Genomic DNA, 17,361 nt, shown 5'->3' with positions numbered 1-17,361 from the left:
AACAATACTGGGATACTCCTTCGACTAAAAAGAATAAGCCTTAGATAGGATTTTTTATGATCTCTCCACTTTCATTTCCTTTGATTCAAGGGCTCCTCTCACCTCTAACACCATAGAGGCCTGAGTTTAATCCTTAAGAGATTTTTTTGCTTTTTTCTATATCTATTGATAAAAATTCCAATTTTAATTGTTTTTGTTCTCAATATGGCTCTTATGGTTTTGGTTATTAATATTCAAAGAATCCTTCATTAGCAGTATCCAGATTGGTCACAATGTAATATTTATAGAAGTTTATCTCTTTGTTGCAGAAATCAGGGTCACTTTAAAAGTATCTAAGTGGCACAGTGAGTAGAGTGCTAGGTTCAGAGTGAGGAAGACACAACTTCATGAGTTCAAATCCAGCCTTAGACACTTAGTAGCTGTGTGGGCAAGTCACTTAACCCTAATTAGCTCAGTTTCCTCATCTGTAAAATGAACTGGAAAAGGAAAATGCAAACTACTCCAATATGTTTGCCAAAGAAAACCCCAAGTGGGATCATGAAGAATCAAACATGACTGACAATAATACAATGTTAATAAAAATTCATATCCCTCTGATTGGTATAAGATTTACAAAGCATTTTCCTTAGAAACCACACAGTGAGATAGTCCATGAAGGCATTACTGTTACTTTTGATAATAATAATAATAGCTCACCTTTATATAGCACTTTTAGACTTACACAGGATTCTTTTTTCTTTTTAAATCTTTTAATAACTTTTTATTTTCAAAATATATGCAAAGATAGTTTTCAATATTCATCCTCACAAAACCTTGTGTTCCAAATTTTTCTCCTTTCCTTCGCCCCACCCCTCCCCTAGAAGCAAGTAATCCAATGTGTGTTAAACATGTGCAGTTCTTCTATACATATTTCCACCTTTATCATGCTGCACAAGAAAAATCAGATCAAAAAGAAAAAAAATTTTAAAAAGCAAGCAAACAACAACAAAAAGGAGAAATGTTATGACCTAGATTCGGTCCCCACAGCCCTCTCTCTGGGTATAGATGGTGCTCTCCAACGCAAATCTATTAGAATTGGCCTGAATCATTTCATTGTTGAAAAAAGCCAAGTCCATCACAGTTGATCATCACATGATCTTATTGTTGCTGTGTACAACGTTCTCTTAGTTTTACTCACTCCACTCAGCATCAGTTCATGTAAGACTCTCCAGGCCTTTCTAAAATCATCCTGCTGGTCATTTCTTACTGAACAATAATATTCTATAACATTCATATACTATAATTTATTCAGCCATTCTCCAACTGATGGGCATCCTTTCAATTTCCAATTCCTTTGCAAAGCATTTTTGAGGCAGTTAAGTGACAAAGTAATTGGAGCACTGGACCAGGAGTCAGGAAGATCTGAGTTTAAATTCAGTCTCAGATACTTACAAGCTAGGTGATTCTGGATCAGCCACTTAAATTTGGACTGCCTCAGTTCCCTCTACTGTAAAATGGGAGCAATCATAGCCCCCAGGGTTGTTTTGAGTACTAAATTAGGTAATAATTGTAAAGTCCTTAGCATTGTGCTTGGCACATAGTAGCACTAAGTAAATAAATGTTAGTTATGATGATGATGATGATGATGAGACTGCAATTAATAGGGTGTTGGCCTGGTTCCTGGCTAGAGAAGGCAAAAAATCAACCTATTGGGAAGCCAGAAAGGGAATCCTAGATTCCACTGGAGTGGAGATGAATTGAGAGAAAGGGCCATGGCAGGAGGCGGCAGGAAACGGCATGGAGAACTAGAACCCTGGATGGAGATTTGAGACATGTGAGTTCTTATTTCAGCAATATCCTTAATTCCCTTCAACATGTCACTTTTAACTATTTTGAACCTCAAATCAGAGCCATAATCTTTGACTGTGAGACAGCATTGGTTGCTGAAAGTCCTATGACCTCAGGACCTTTTTCCCTCACTGAAAGCAGATGCAGGACCCAGCCCCTCACCTTCCTGCATGCCACAAATCCATATGCTCTTCTCTAACTATGGTAGCTTATTGCAGGTAGGCATATTGTAATATTAAAAAATATTATTTCTCCTCTACCACTAACATCTCTCCCAAATCTGACTGTCCAGCTCTTCTTCTCCATAGCTGTGTGGTTTTGGAAAAATCACTTTACTTCTGGGCCTCAGTTACTTCATCTATAAAATAGGCTAGTTGGATGATTTTTGAGCTTCCTTTCCAGTTCTAATATTCTCTGAGTTGGGGATTTTTTTTAGCTTGGATTTGCTATAATGAAACAGGGATTCTCATTCTCTGCTCATGGGCTAGTCCTCTTATATGGATCATTCTTCCTACTCATCACTCCTCAGCTCTATTCTTCAACTTCTGAATCCCATTTCCACCCTCATACTATAGGTCAGTGATTTTCAAACTTATGTTCTCAGTGTTTTAATACTACTAAATTATTGAGGATCTGTTCAAAGAATTTTTGTTTATGTGAATCATATTTATAGATATTTGCCATATCAGAAATAAAAATGAATTTGTAGACCCTCTGAAAGAGTTTCAGAGATTCCCAGAATTCTCTGGACTACATTTTGGGAATGCTTGTCTACGGTATGCTTCCTAGTACCTTCCCTATTCTTCAGCATTGGTACCTTGACATACAACCTCCTTATTATCTTTGAGTGTGTACTTTGGTTATCGTATCAGTTATCTGCATAACTTTGTAATACTTCCATGGTTCTTTTTTAACATCTGAAAAATAAAGAGGTTGGGCTGGGAATAGGCATTTATCTACCATAGCCAAGTACTATACCCCCATTGGATCCTTGCAACAATCCTGTGAGAGAGGAGCTATTATTATTCCCATTTCAACTGAGGCAAACAGTGAAATGATTGCCCAAGCTCACACAGCTTTTAGTGTCACAGGCCAGATTTGAACTCAAGTGTTGCCAGCTCCAGGGCCAGCATTTTATGCATCAAACCATCATCTGACTGCCTGGATCCCTGTGTCCTGGGTATGTGTCCTCAGATTGAGGACTCCCTAAGGACAAGGAATACAGTCCTTACTCCCTGTACATTCCTCTCTCCATTGTCCAGAGCCAGGGCCTTGCCCACACTGGCAGACTCAAATAAGGCAGGAGGTCTTATCTGAGTCTATCCTATTGAATAAGGAGCTGGGATGACCCAACATTTCCTTAGGAAAGTCATGGCTAAAAGATGTTTGCATGACTGTTTGGGCTGGAATGGAGTAATGTATGAGTGTACTCTCTAGAAGCAGGTATATCTAGCTAAATCACTCTCTCAGAACAAATCACTAGGTTGCTGGAGTGCAAGAAAGATTAATTTATTGGAAAGTCAATAGTCAAGTCCAGAGGAAAGGTGGAGAGAATACATGTAGAGGCTAGCCAGTCTAGTAGATCGGGGATTGGGCAGGGGCGAACACGGCTCTGGCTTGGGGATTGCGCCCCTTCAAAAAATTAAGATACATATGGGACCAAAGGAAGCCGGCTAGAGAGAGCTGTCCAGGAGATACAGCTGCAAAGTTGGAAACTCCTCTTTCTTCTCTCCCCCATTCTTTTCTCCTTCTCTGTGGGCATCCTCAGGTCTCCCAATAATTCTGCCTCCATTTCCGAAGTTTGGGTTCTGAGTCTGCGCGTTTTCGTTGTCCAGAGAGACTATAACTTCTGATTTCCAGGGGGGCGGGGAAAGGGTTATTTACAGCTGAAGTTTGGGGGGATTTAGGCAAACCGGACAGAGCGGCTGCTCCCGCGACTGAAGCTCTGAGCGCAGGGCACACAGGGGCCCCCAGTGCTCACCACCAGATTCCCACTACACGGGGCGCTGCAGACGCTGCCCGTTACTGGACGTGAGCCCGACACACAGAGGTCTCCGCAGACCACTCCGCCCCGGGAGCTGCTCACACCTGTGGGGGAGAAAGATCAGAGGACAGGTTATTTCTCTGGGTCATTGCCGAATCCCGCGCCACAAGGGGGACATCTGTGGCAGTGTAACATCTTATCTCATTTGGAAAGACCACCAAAATCCTGGAAAGTAGAAAGGGGCTGTAATTTATTTTACCAAAATGTAAGGAAAAAGATATAGTAAGTACAGATATGCATAAAGAAACATTTTTTTTTTTTTACAATATCTGAGAAGCAAAATGCCTGGAAAGATTTATTTTAAAAAAACAAATACTTGCTACATTTACCAAAGATGCCTTGGATTCAGATTTTAAATTTCTACAGTTTTCTCAAAACCTCAAAGATAAGGGAAACCTTTAGCTGCCCAATTTTTAGCTGCCCAATTCTCTCAATAGAAGCCAGAACAGTCTGCTCTATTTAGAGGAACACTCAGAGAATTAAACATCTCAATCCTTGTTTTGAGATAAGACAGATAGGAGGCTCTCCTAACCCAGGTGTCTCCCACTGGACCAGACTCAGGAGAAAAGAATAGGTACTTCTGGGTCCTACTTGCATAGTTGAAGAATACTTTCTTTAGTTTAACCCTCCTGCTGAAAAGATGAGATTATCTAATTTTAGATGTAAAGCTGAAAGAAAACGTTGAGATCATCTAATCTAGCTCCCATTTTACAGATGAGGAAACTATGATCTGGCTGGACTCAGGTTACACAGCTAAGTGACAGCCGAGTTTCTAATATAGGTCCTCTCACATTTTTGGAGCATTTTAAGGTCCATGAATCTTTTTTTTCTAGAAACCCTATTGGGTTGGATTTTTGGTGTGAACAGAAATCCATTTGTATTCATTTTATAACTTCCCATGTAAACCTTCCCCAGAGCACCATTCTTGAAACACAGAGATCTAGGCAATTTGAACTGGGTACAAATATTATTAGCCTCATCTTACAGATAAGGAAACAGGTTTGAGAAAAGTCAAATAATTTGATTTAAGGTCACACTAGAATGTGTGCCAGGCCTGCAACCCACTGGGTCCCAGATTGTTAGAAGATGAGATAAGATCTCATTTCAGGTCATCCTATTGAAGTCTAGAGTGATTAGCATCCTAATACACTGTCATGTCCATCTGACCATTTCCTCTTGTTGTCTAACAACTCCTTTCAGGACCTCAATTACTTACAGACATTCACAGCTCCAACACCTTCACACAACCTAGGGGAAAGGAGAATGGCACAATATTAGATAGGAACTGCGTGAAATTTTTTTTTTAATAAAAACTATTTATAAAAACTTAAATGCTGTTTATCTCTCTTTCCAAAAGCTCCAATGAGAATTTTGTGCAAATAGATGCAAACAGAAGGTAATGTGATCATGGTAATCTCAAGTATGGATGGAGAATGGAGAATAGAGAATCAGTGTATAGAGCCCCAAGGAAGCAAGGCTTGATCCCTGGGATTCACCTTTGCTCCTCGCCGTCCAGCAGCCGTTTGTAGGTGGCAATCTCAATGTCCAGACCCAGCTTGGAGTTCATAACCTCTTGGTACTCCTTCAGCAGACAAGCCATATCCTGCTTGGCCTTCTGCAGAGCCTCCTCCAGACCGGCCAGCTTGCAGCGGGCATCATTGAGGGCAGCCTCACCATGCTGCTCAGACTGTGTCACAGCAGCCTCCAGCTTGGAATTCTGGAGGAACACAAGAATTAGGGGAAGGAGATAATGGATTGTCAAATTGTCCTGGAATCACAGACTCCCCAGTGGAGGTAAATCTAATTATTTTCCAATTTTTGTGCTAAACTCTACTCTTCTCCTCTTTTCTTTATCTCTCCCATATCCATATGTCCATCAATTAGACAAGAATGACAAAGGCTTCTTCTCTACAGGAAAAGTTTTCATGGCATCTGTCTGTTATTTTTCTTAGTGTATTACCAGGTGGACTTGTTGGGAAATTCTCCTAGGTACATAAACAGAACTACTTCTGCTACAGTCTAACTGATTTTTTTGGGAGAGTGATTAGTGTCCACACCTGGCACTTGGCATTTTCCACTTCAGCAGTCAATCTCTGGATCATGCGGTTCAGCTCATTGATCTCCTCCTTAGTCCTACGCAGACTTTCCCCATGGCGGATCACTGTGGCTTTCATCTCCTCACACTGTAGGAGGGAAAGAAGGGTAGTATTCAATACTCACACATAGGCATTTAAGGACTATCTTATCTATCCTCTGTTCCTCCTTAGGGAAGAAGATTTCATAATTCCCTCAGAGAGGAATAGCTCCAGATAAAGGGAAAATCCTTCAACATTCTTCCCACTGGGGCTATGCAATACTACTATACCTCTCATCATTTCACTATCCTACCCCCCACAGCAGGTGTTCCAAACCTTCCAAATCTTCTCAAGCTTCTCATGGTTCCCTCTTCTCACACACTCTGAGATGTGAACTGTGCCTCATATTTTACAGAAAAAAAATGAGGTTATGAGCATCCTCTTCATGCCTCTTTCTCCAATATATCACTCATAGACCTTTTCTTCTTATCTCCTTTTCATCCCTATCTCATATGATGAAGTGTTCTTTATACCTTGCCAAGGGTGACTCCTCTACCTGCTCAAGTGATCCCATTTTTCCTGTTTCCTCCAATAGGTTGCTGCTCTGTCACTCCATTTTATAACTCATTTTTATCTTTTTATTTTCTTATTGCCTACAAATATGCCCATGACTCCCTAGTCCTCAAAAAAACCCCACCTGATTCTCCATTCCCATTAATAATCTTTCTACATAGCATCTGCCCTTTGTAGATGAACTTGAAAAAGTCATCCATCTGAGAGAGACCTCTGTCTCATTTTCTTCTCTTAAAGCCTTACAATCCCTCTCCTGACCTCATTATTTCATCAAAACTACTCTTTCCAAAGTGACCAGTGATATGTTGATTGAGAAATTTAATGGTTCTTTCCCAATTCTCATTCTCCTGGACGTTTTTTTCAGACTTTGACATTGTGGATCACTCTGTATTCCTTGAAACTCTATTCTCTCTAGGTTTTTGGGACATTCTGTCCTGGTTCTCCTCCTTTAAAGACTGCTCTTTCTCAGTCTCTTTTCCTAGATCTTTATTCAGATCCTGTCCTCTGACCATAAGTGTCCCAGAGGGCTCTGTCCTGGTCCCGCCCCCTCTTCTCCCTTCACTTGGTGATCTTTTTTTTTTTTTTTTTTTTTTTAGCAATCATGGATTTAATTCCCATGATTCACAAATCAACTTATACTCTATTCTTTCTGCAACTTCCAGTCTTACATCTCCAACTGCCTTTCATCTTGAACTGGATATTTAGTAGATAGTTTAAGCTAAACATGTCCAAAACATAACTTACTCTCTTTCCTAAATTCTCTCTCCCACTTAATTTTCCTATTATTACTTGTCCTCAAAGAATTTGCTCTCAAAGAAAACCATAACATCAGGGACATGATGCTATGACATGCAAGTGAATTAGATTTAAGGGAGGGAGGGTTGTGCAAGATCACCTGCCTTACTTTCCCCTCCGGAGTTATCTGGGTCCAGTGACCAGATATAGATCAGATAGATTAGGAGATGGTCCTGGATGAAATTAGAGACTTTAGCTTTTTTAAGCTAAAGTCTTCAACAGGTCTCAATTTGACTGAGATTACACCCATTCAGTGATATTAGGCTAAATATTCAGTGATTAGGCTAGGTAGCAATTGAGGCAAAGAATTTTCTTTGCCTCAACTTCCCTATTACTATAGAGGATAATGAAATCCTCCCAGTTCCTCAGGCTTGCAAACTAAGTGCCATCCTTAATTCCTCACTTTCTCTCATCTTCTATATCCAACCTATTGTCCATTTCACATCTGTAACATCTCTCAAATATGTCCTCTTCTCTCCTCTGACACTGTTACCACTTTGGTGCAAGTCCTCATCATTTCATATCTAAACTATTCCAAAATGTTGCTAGTGGATCTCCCTGCCTCAAGTATCTCCCTACTCCAAATACATCCTTTATTTAGCCACCAAAGTAATTTTTCCTAGAGTGAAGGTCCAGCCATGTCATCTCCCCTACTCAAAATACTCCAGGGACTCCCCATTGCCTCCAGGAACAAATATAAAATCCCTGTTTGGCATCTATACTCTTTATAATTTAGCCCTCTTCTATCTTTCCTTATTGCCTTCCATGTACCTTTTTTTTTTTGGGGGGGGGGAGAGGAGGGTGAGACAATTAAGATTAAGTGCTCCATGAGGATAATACTTGTATCTACCTTTCAGGGCTCTGAGATAATAACTCTGAAGTGCTCAGCAGAGTGCCTGGCACATAGTAAGTGCTATACAAATGTTGGTTATTGAAATAACAATAATAAAAATAATAAATATTTACTAATTAAATGCTATTTCTGGTAGATGAGAAAGTTAGGCTTATTCACCTTGCTGCGGTACCAGGACTCGGCCTCAGCCCGGCTGCGGCTGGCGATGTCATCGTATTGAGCCTTGATTTCAGCAATGACACAGTCCATGCTGAGGTCTCGGCTGTTGTCCATCTTCACCACAATGGAGGTATCGGAGATGTGGGTGTGGAGGACTCGGATCTCCTGTAGGGGAGCATCACCAAAAGCTTATTCAGAACAGATTCTTACTTTTCTAAAACTGTCCCTAAATCCTCCTTCTCCTTTACCTTAATATGGATTGTGTGTTGTTCACATCCTCAGAATCCCCCTACCCAGAGTCTAGTCCCATGGAAACCCACAAAAATGGAGCATTCTATTTCTGCTGATGTCAAACAGACCTACAGATTTCTTTAAAAAATACCCTGCCTGCATATTTTAGGTAATAGTAAACTTATTGCATAATTTCTATCTGACCCACAGGTTCTGTAGAAATTCCTTATCTATTTATTTATTTTCCTCTGTATTCTTTGAGTTCTGGACTTCTGCCAGAGCTTAGTTCCTTGGCAGGTTACTGGTATTTATAGCCATCTCCATAGTAATAGTGAATAACATAGTATGATGAAGCAGGATGATCTCAGGTCATTAGGACACAGGGTTTTCTGTTCCCCAAGTTCTCATTGAAAATAGCATTTTCTGGTGCATTCCCTGATTCCTCCCCTAACTTATCATCCCTTTGGCCACTAGACACCACATCTTCTGATTGATTGGTTCCATAGTTCAGAAAGGATGGAGTTCTTGCTATCATCCTTGTCTCATTGCTCCTCACCTCTTCATATAGAGCTCTCAGGAATTGAATCTCTTCTGTTAGGGCTTCTGCATTGGCTTCCAAGTCTGATTTTTGGAGGTAGGCACAATCCACATCCTGCAGAAGAGAAATGGAGATTTAGGACTCTGAGGCAGATATTCTTTCTCTGTCCTAGTGACTTCACTGCCAGCCTCTGTCTCAGTTTTCATATTGCAAAATGGGGATAATAATATACTATCTATCTCAGGAATGTTGTTAGGAAAACAATTTAATTATAAAATATCATCTAAATATATTATGATGATGATGATGATACTAGGTGTCACAGTAGATAGAGTGCCAGGTCTGGAATCAGGAAGACTCATATTCCTGAGTTAAAAACTGACCTCAGACATTTACTAGCTATATGACCCTGGGCAAGTCACTTAACCAAAGGGTAAGTTTGCCTCAGTTTCCTCATTTATAAAAATGAGGTAGAGAAGGAAATGGCAAAGCACTCTAGTATCTTTATCAAGAAAACTCCAAATGAAGTTGCAAAGAGTCAGACATTACTGAAATGACTGACCAACAGCAACACAATTATTATTATTTCCACTACTTTTTGGAAGAGCTAAAGTTAGATAAGGATGTTTAGAAAATTTTCATGATACACTGTCACTGGGAGGAGTCAGGAAAGATTTCTAAGAATTAATGACATTTTAGTTGATGATATGAAGGATGTCAGGTCTAGAAAGAGCCTGGACTAGGGGCAGACAGGAAAGTTAGGTAGCCTCTTTGGGCAGACTTTTCAAGAAGCACAATGAAGAACTCTTTTAAATGTGACTTTTTCCAAATGCACATGATTTGGGTCTTAGATAATCAGTGACAGTCATAGATAATATTCCTCAGGAGCATCAGATATAGAATTAGAAGACCTAGGTTTAAGTGCTAACTTTGGTACTTAATGGTTGTGTGACCCTGGTCTCAATTCACTTCTTCTAATGACTGAATTTTTTTCATCTAAAAAAATGAGAAGGGTTAGATGAGCTATTATGGCCCCTTCTATCTCTGAATCTATGCTCCTTTGACCTTAGGTACACAGTATCAATTGGACAGGTGAGAGCTTTAGGCACCATTAGGTGTCACTGTGATGCCAGAGGGACATAGGGAGTACAGGGTTGAGGGTCTGGGGTTATCTTCAAATCTTACTCTATGCTACAAAAAAAGAAAGGGAGTGTGATATGGTGGGCAGTGCTACTCCAGAAGAGAGAATTAGGGCATTGAGGAAAAGGATATTCAAGGACTGGATTACAAGATGTTAGGGTACTATGTGATGCTGGCAAAAGTTATTAAGTCTCCTCCTGGGCCTTAGGCTTTCAGCATCCTTCACACGAGGGTTGCATCCTCTCCAGTTTCTAATCTAGGAAATCCTGGTCTGAGTACTTACCTTCTTTAGGATTACAAATTCATTCTCTGCTGTTGCCCTCAGGACCACCTCCTCTTCATATCTGGGTGGGGAGGGGAGGAAATTTTAGTTTCTGAGATACTCAGGATTTGAGAAGAAGGAGAAAGAGAGAAAAAAGAAGGAAGGATGGAAGGAAGGAAGGGAAGGAGGCAGGATAGAAGAAAAGAAAGATGAAAGAAAGAAAAAGAAAGAATAAAGAAAAAGGAAAAAAGAAGGAAGGAAGGAAAGAAGAAAGGGAGAAAGGGAGGAAGGAAGGAAGGAAGGACAAATGGAAGGAAATGAAGGAAGGAAGAAAAGATGAATTTGTATGTGGCCTGAACTTTACTCCAAGAAGACTGCCTTTTAACAATCCATGGAATGAAAGTATTCTTGGTCTGTGAAAGGAATCTGAAGAGGTCATTTTGCCCAATCCTCTACTTCTATGCTCCAGAGCATTTAAAACACCACCAAGAGAAATCTACTAAAAACCAGGGTCTATAATCAAACACCCCTAATAAAATCCAGAAAGGTGAGAACTTTTTCTGTGATTAACTCCTTCCTGCTTCCCTTAACACCAGAGAACATCATTTCACAAACCTCCTATGTCTAACAACTTTCACCATTGGGAAGCTCTTTTTGCTGTTGGATTCAAATCCTTTCTGATGGAATTTAAATCCATTCCTGTTATTCTTTTCCCAACACTCACTTCTTCTTGTAGCCCTCCAGCACTTCCTGCACATGGTTGAGCTCAGATGCCAGGCGTCCACTGTCAGCCTCCACACACTCCAGCTCCCGCCTCAAGGTCTCTATGTAGCCCTGGAACAGGGGCTCCAGATTGCTCTCACAGCATTTCCGGCTCTGGTAGAATTGCCACTTGGTCTCCAGGAGTTTGTTCTGTTGTTCCAGAAATCGAACCTGCCATTGCAGAGAAGGGGAAGAGTTATCAGGGATTTTCAGAGTGAGAGAATACCTCAACATCTCTTGGAAAGCATGGAAACATGGATCCAAATCATGGCAAATGTCTGCATAGGAGCATGGATGAGATGATCTCTCATGGGAATGTTATCACTCCCATCCCTTACTCTTAGAATAGACGCTCAGCCTGTGATTTCAGTATTACTGGGTAAGGAACGCTCTTCTCACCTTCAATGCTCAGGTCTCTAGGATCTTCAAGCCTTAGAAAAATACCTAGAGAATAGAGAGAAGGGGCCTGCCGGGTCTCACAAAGCCAATGTTGTCAAAGGTGGGACTTGGACCCAGTTTTCCTAGCCAAGCCCTTTCTAACCATTGTACTCATATGTTCTCTTAGTATGAGAATCCTATAGGGGAAAGCCTATTGTCCCAGGATGACCTGATTAGAAGTTCATGGGTCCCATGTAGGAGGCCAGAGTTGTAAGCTTCCTAAGAAATTTGGGGATAGTAGTTCTCTTTAGAGAACTCAACCTGGATTCTAGCTCTGCCATCTGTCACATCACTATGCTCCCTTTATTTTTGTATTTCAGTTTTATCATTTGAAAAATGAAGTTGTTGGACTAGAAACAATGGGTAGAAGGTGCTGGGAGACAGTCAGGGCTGTGCACAACTGGAAGGACATTTCTCCTCACTGGAGATCTTCAGTCAAAGGTTGGATAAACTTCTACTCAGGATGCTCTGGGACAGGGAGATTCCTGTGTAGTTGTACATTGGACAAGATGAAATCCTCTTTTTCTAGTCTTTTTTCCTCCCTGTCTAGAGAATCCCTAAGAACCCTTCCAATTTTGAGTGTAAAATTTTGTGATTCTGTGTGAGGATAGTGGAAAGAGGGGAGGCTTTCTCTCTCTCCTCATCTCTTAAGAGTCCCCTTCTTTCAAGACCCCATTTAAGTGCCTATTCTTAAATTCTAGTCTTTCCCTCTCAATTAGTACTCTCTCCACACCTTCCAAAATTATTTTGAAGATATTTTCCATTTACTTATCTGTTTACATGTTGTTTCTTCTTAGCAGAATATAAGTTCCTTGAAGGCAGACTATTACATTTTTGTCCTTGCATCCTCAATGTCTTGCTAATTGAGATGGAGCTCATTGTCTAGATTGTTCTAGCCACTCTCCACCCTCCTTTAGTGTTTGCCATCTGGAAACCCCAGCTGATGATGGAATTAATGTGGAGATGTCTTATTACTCAGCAAAAGGAAGAAGTACATTTTATCTCCATCCACCAAACACTCTTCCTATTCTCCAGATGAATGGGAGGTAGATGTTCTTCCACTAAAGACAGAGCTGTTACTCAAACATCTTTTCTCTATTGCCAAGATTTCTTTCCCCTTGGAAAATAATATCATCTTATTTTTGTATAATCTGTCCACTTTCTGAAGTACTCTCATTTTTGTCATTTCATCTTCATGATAGTTTCCATGAAGGAAGGACTCAAGAGAGTTATTGTCTTATTTTATTGAAGAAGATACCAAAATTTAAGGAAGTTAAATGATTTCTCCAGCATTACACAGCTAACACCATGACTAGAACCCAAGCCTCCTGAAACTAATATTTTTTCTTTCTGAAAATTTGCATGCTGAAATAGACAATATTAATATTTACATATTGAAACATGTTCCCATAGAACTCTTGCAAGTAGTCTTTGTGCTTGGTATCTTGGCTGATGTCTCCACTGTCTCCTTAATTTCCTTTGTGTTTATCAAAGACCACTAGATTTGAAAGAGATCATCTAGTCCAAGTCTTCCATTTGGCTGATGAGGAAATTAAGGTTCAACTGGTTTGTTAGTGCTCCTTCTCTGATAGTCTACCCATGAGGCTCATATAAGCTTCCACAAAAGACTCCTGGGAAACTAGTTCTAAATCTATGTCTCAACCTTTTTTGCCCAAGGATGTGGGCCCCCGCAGGACAGTGGGAGCATGACTCAGTGCCTAGGAGTGGAGAATCTGCCCTAACTGGGGCGAAGAGGGAAGTAGCAATGACTGAGCCTGTGGACATGAGGCTCTGTGACCTTTGCTAGACTGCATAGGATCAGAGCCTTTAAAGCTAGATTAAGGAACCATAAATGGGATCTAGTTCAATCTCTCATTTATATGAAAGGGGCTCATAGTGGACTTGTCCAAGTTCTGCCTGCCCTAAGGGAAATTGTCTGACCCCAGTTCACCTTGTCGATGAAGGCTGCAAACTTGCTGTTCAGGCACTTAATCTGCTCCTTCTCCTCCTGCTTCACACACTGGGCATTGGGATCGACCTCCAAGTTGAGGGGGGTCAGGAGGCTCTCGTTGACAGACACAGTGGTGATGCAGGGGGGGCTGGGTCCACACACTCCGCCAGAGCGGTAGCCAAAGCTACGGCCGCAGGAGCCAGCTCTGTAGCCCCCACAGATGCTGCGGCTGCCAAAGCCGGTCAGTCCCCTGTAGCAGGACACTCCTCGGTAGGGAGCAGCACTGACGCAGCAGCGGTCACCCATCCTGGGCACGAAGGCTGAGCAGGAGCTGAAGTTCCGGATTCTTCTGCTCGACTTGGCTTGGAAGGAATAACAAGACATGATGCTGCTGGAGAAGGGAGATGAAGTCAAGAGTGGAGATGGCACCAGGTTGTCTGGGCTAATCTGATGCCATCCCTTTTCTTATATTCCCCAGCCCAATGGGGTTGGGCAGCATAAAAACACTGAGAAAGCATTTATGAGCTTGAACTCCTTGTAGTATGCACTCCTTGTATAGTAAGTATTTGTAAGTATTTGCTCACTAGCTTTTCTGGGGACTCCTCCCCTCCCTCTCCCCCAAATAGGGACACATATCAAAGCTGGGTTAGCCTGTCTACCAGCCCCTATAAAACAGCATCCTTCTCCTGCCCTGCTGTTTTATGAAATTGTGGAATAGAGTGAAAATTAAAAAACAATTTCTTTCTTGGTCATCCTAATTGGGTTATGGGAAGTTAGGCCTTTCTTGCACTGTATGACTTCAGGGCAAGTAGCTAGAAGACAGAAAGTAGGTTCATAGTGGATGGGGCTTCTTGGATTTTTAAGGTGATGAAATTTGGATGTGGTGTTGAGTCATCCTCAACCCTCCTTATGCATTTCTTATTTGTTTTCCTAATTCAGTTCAACTTTCCTTCTGTCCTCTTCCTCTGATCAATCTCATATATCCCTAAAAGACCACCCTTTAAATAAATTTCCTTTCATCATTTTTCTGGGATCAATTTGCAAAGGCTTTGTCTCATTTGTATTTCATTTTGTGTTAAGTTTAATTCATTTTCAGTAGGATAGAAGAGAACTATTCTCCTCAGAATTCATTCAAGCAATTCTTTCTTTAATAAACCATTGCTAACATACTATGCATATTGTTTTATGCTAGATGCTAGGGGAGATTATTACAAATGTCTCATCTTGGATACCTTCTTGGTCTACTTTCCCCTTTCCCAGGTTCCTCATATGGAAATAAGGTATTTAGTTTGGATGGTCCCTATTTCTGTGCCTTTGGTTTGTATCTATTCTTCCCACAAGATTGGTAGCTCCTTGAGGGTAGGTTGACTTATAGACATAAAATTAGAAGGGTGAGGGATCTTGGGGGATCGTCTTAACTAACTCCCAATTTTACAGATAAAGAAAAATGAGTCCAAGAGAGGAAAAATTAACTCCCTAAAATCTTACTGATATTAAATAACAAAAGTCAGAATTTAAGAACAAGCTTTCTGCCTCTTGATCTAGCTCTCTTTATAGCTGATCTAAAAGTGGTCCCATTTTGATTGGAGACAAGGGAATGGATTCTTTGAACTCTGTACTTGTTGGGGAAAACATTGCCTTCATCTGCATGTTTGGTCAGAGCTGAATCTTCCCAGAGGAGTGTACAGTTCACAACCCACAATAAGGGAAGTTGATGATGATCTTAATTAGCAGAAAACTGTGAAGGCTTGGTAGCATCATTGTAGATGAAGCCAGCCTCTTTTGCTTTTAACTTCACATTATCATTGTAGAAAAATCAATTGACTCATAAAGCCCTAGAGGGCACCTAGGCAAGCCCCTGTCTTCTGGATCCTGGTTAGCTAACCCTGAGTTGTCCTAATGAGAACATTGTTCCAGGGAAAGACCAATCATTGTCATTCCTCTTCCTTATTCCAGAAACTCCCATCCCAGTATTTAGGAATTCCTTTATCAAAGTCTAATCTAAGAAGCCTTTCTTTTTTCAGCTGTGGTCTAATCTGAGTCCCTGTAGTTGCAGATCAACCCGATTCCCTTAATTCTGTCTTCTTGAAAGTAGTTTTGCCATAGGGAAGAAAGGAGAAGATTTCTATCTGTAAAAAAATTTTTTCCTTTGGTTCCTTTCATCTTTAGCTATTTTTTTTCCCCTCCCCATTGCATTCTCACTACAGAGAGCATCCCTAAGAAGAATGAATGATATTTGTTGAATTTTTTTTTTGCTAAAAATTTTTTTTTCTCTTTGGACTGTTATTGCCATTACCTCCCTTCATTGAGAGGAAAGGGACTGATATTGAAGTATAAAGGATTCAAATGAGATATTAACAGGGAGCAGAAATAGACAGATGGTGATATTGGCATAAATGATAAAGACTTGGAAAGGACCTGAGGTTTTTAGTTGTTTACAGGCAAAATAGCATGTACAAGCTGCAGCCAGCTTATTTGGATTCCATAGCTAGTTGTTAAATTTTCAGCCTGAGTATCTGTTCTTCAGAAATTGATACAAATTGCAAATCAGGAATTGATTGCTTTGTTGGTATTCTAAACTTAATAAAGTAATGAAGAAAATGCTAATAATGAGGATTAAATTTAATGTGGCATGAGTATGTTGGAATAACCAGCTATTTAACACATACTTGCATACTCCTCTCCATGAGCTAATAAAATGCTAATAATAAAAAAGACCTTAGAGGCCATCTAATCTAAGGTATATTTATCTAAATGAAAATCTCCTCTAAAAGTTACCCAGAGTTTGAAGCTCTGCAGTGAAGGAGAAACCATTATCTTTGGAGGCATCTCATTCCATATTTTGGAAAGTTCTAATTGCTAGGAAGTTTTCCCTTGCTGCAAGCCTAAGCGAGCTTTGCAATTTTTATCTGTTGGTCCTTTGGGGGCAAGAAAAGCAAACCCATTCCTTCTTCAATATAACAGTCCTCCAAATATTTGAAGATAGCAATCATAACTCTACTAAATCTTCTCCAAGCTAAACATCTCCATTTCTTCCAAGTAATTTCTATATGGCATTAACATGGGACTCCTTACCCTCCTGCCTGCCCCCTTTCGGATACCCTACTATTTATCTGTATCCTTCCTAAAACATTGTTCTCAGAATTGAACCTACTAATCCTGGTCTGATCTGACCAGGACAGACTATAACAGCACAACTACTTTCTTAGTCCAGGGTACCATCATTCTCTCAATGATCAACTTTTTTGAAATACCATAAAATTGTCTTTTGCATTCCCCAGCACTTAATCATTTATCTGGCACACAAAAGACATTTAATAGATGCTTGGTGACTGGTTGGTTGATTGACTGATTTGCACAAATTCCATGCTTTGAATGCTTTCTCCTTAACTCCCTACCTCTTTTTATGGCTCAGTTTAGGTGCTACCTCTTACCTGAAACCTTTTTTTTTTAATTCACATTTTATTTATTCACATTGTCCCTGTGTGGTTATTTTCTCAGTGTTAGAAGGCTTCATAAGAGCTTGTCCTATCTCTCCTGGTTTGAATACTTTTCAGAACTCTGCTGAATTGTATTAGTTTTTTTCTCCCTGGATTAATGTTACAGAGAAAAGTCAGGAGTTTTGGATCTTAGTCCCTTTGGCTCAGTGCTGGCTGAGTGCCAATACTATTGGCATAGTGTTTACAATCAAGTAGGAGACATGAATATGGATT

The 17,361-nt window shown here is 40.4% G+C and overlaps 1 protein-coding gene across 1 annotated transcript; it reads right to left on the bottom strand.

Moving 5' to 3' along the window:
- Positions 1 to 3,321: 3,321 nt before the first annotated feature.
- Positions 3,322 to 14,081, bottom strand: LOC100914488 (keratin, type II microfibrillar, component 7C). Its single transcript, XM_023505306.2, has 9 exons — positions 13,649 to 14,081; positions 11,222 to 11,430; positions 10,519 to 10,579; positions 9,114 to 9,209; positions 8,327 to 8,491; positions 5,929 to 6,054; positions 5,368 to 5,588; positions 5,088 to 5,119; positions 3,322 to 3,915 (listed from the first exon to the last, which is right to left on the bottom strand). The coding sequence occupies exons 1-9, from the start codon at positions 14,030 to 14,032 to the stop codon at positions 3,731 to 3,733; spliced, it is 1,479 nt and encodes a 492-aa protein (XP_023361074.2). The 5' UTR covers positions 14,033 to 14,081; the 3' UTR covers positions 3,322 to 3,730.
- Between the last annotated feature and the right edge of the window lie 3,280 nt (positions 14,082 to 17,361).

This window comes from Sarcophilus harrisii, chromosome 5 (assembly GCF_902635505.1).
Source record: "Sarcophilus harrisii chromosome 5, mSarHar1.11, whole genome shotgun sequence".
Classification (NCBI taxonomy): Eukaryota; Metazoa; Chordata; class Mammalia; order Dasyuromorphia; family Dasyuridae; genus Sarcophilus; species Sarcophilus harrisii.
Note: the sequence above shows the minus strand (reverse complement) of the source record. Positions and strands in the feature narration are given on the sequence as shown.

Excerpts from the sequence above, each read along its gene's own strand:
- LOC100914488 (XM_023505306.2), bottom strand. The coding sequence starts at position 14,032 with ATGTCTTGTTATTCCTTCCAAGCCAAGTCGAGCAGAAGAATCCGGAAC. Across the intron at positions 10,580-11,221 it reads CTGGAGGGCTACAAGAAGAA|ATATGAAGAGGAGGTGGTCC; the intron begins GTGAGTGTTGGG and ends CTCCCCACCCAG. Across the intron at positions 3,916-5,087 it reads TGTTGGAGCTGTGAATGTCT|GTGTGAGCAGCTCCCGGGGC; the intron begins GTAAGTAATTGA and ends TCTCCCCCACAG.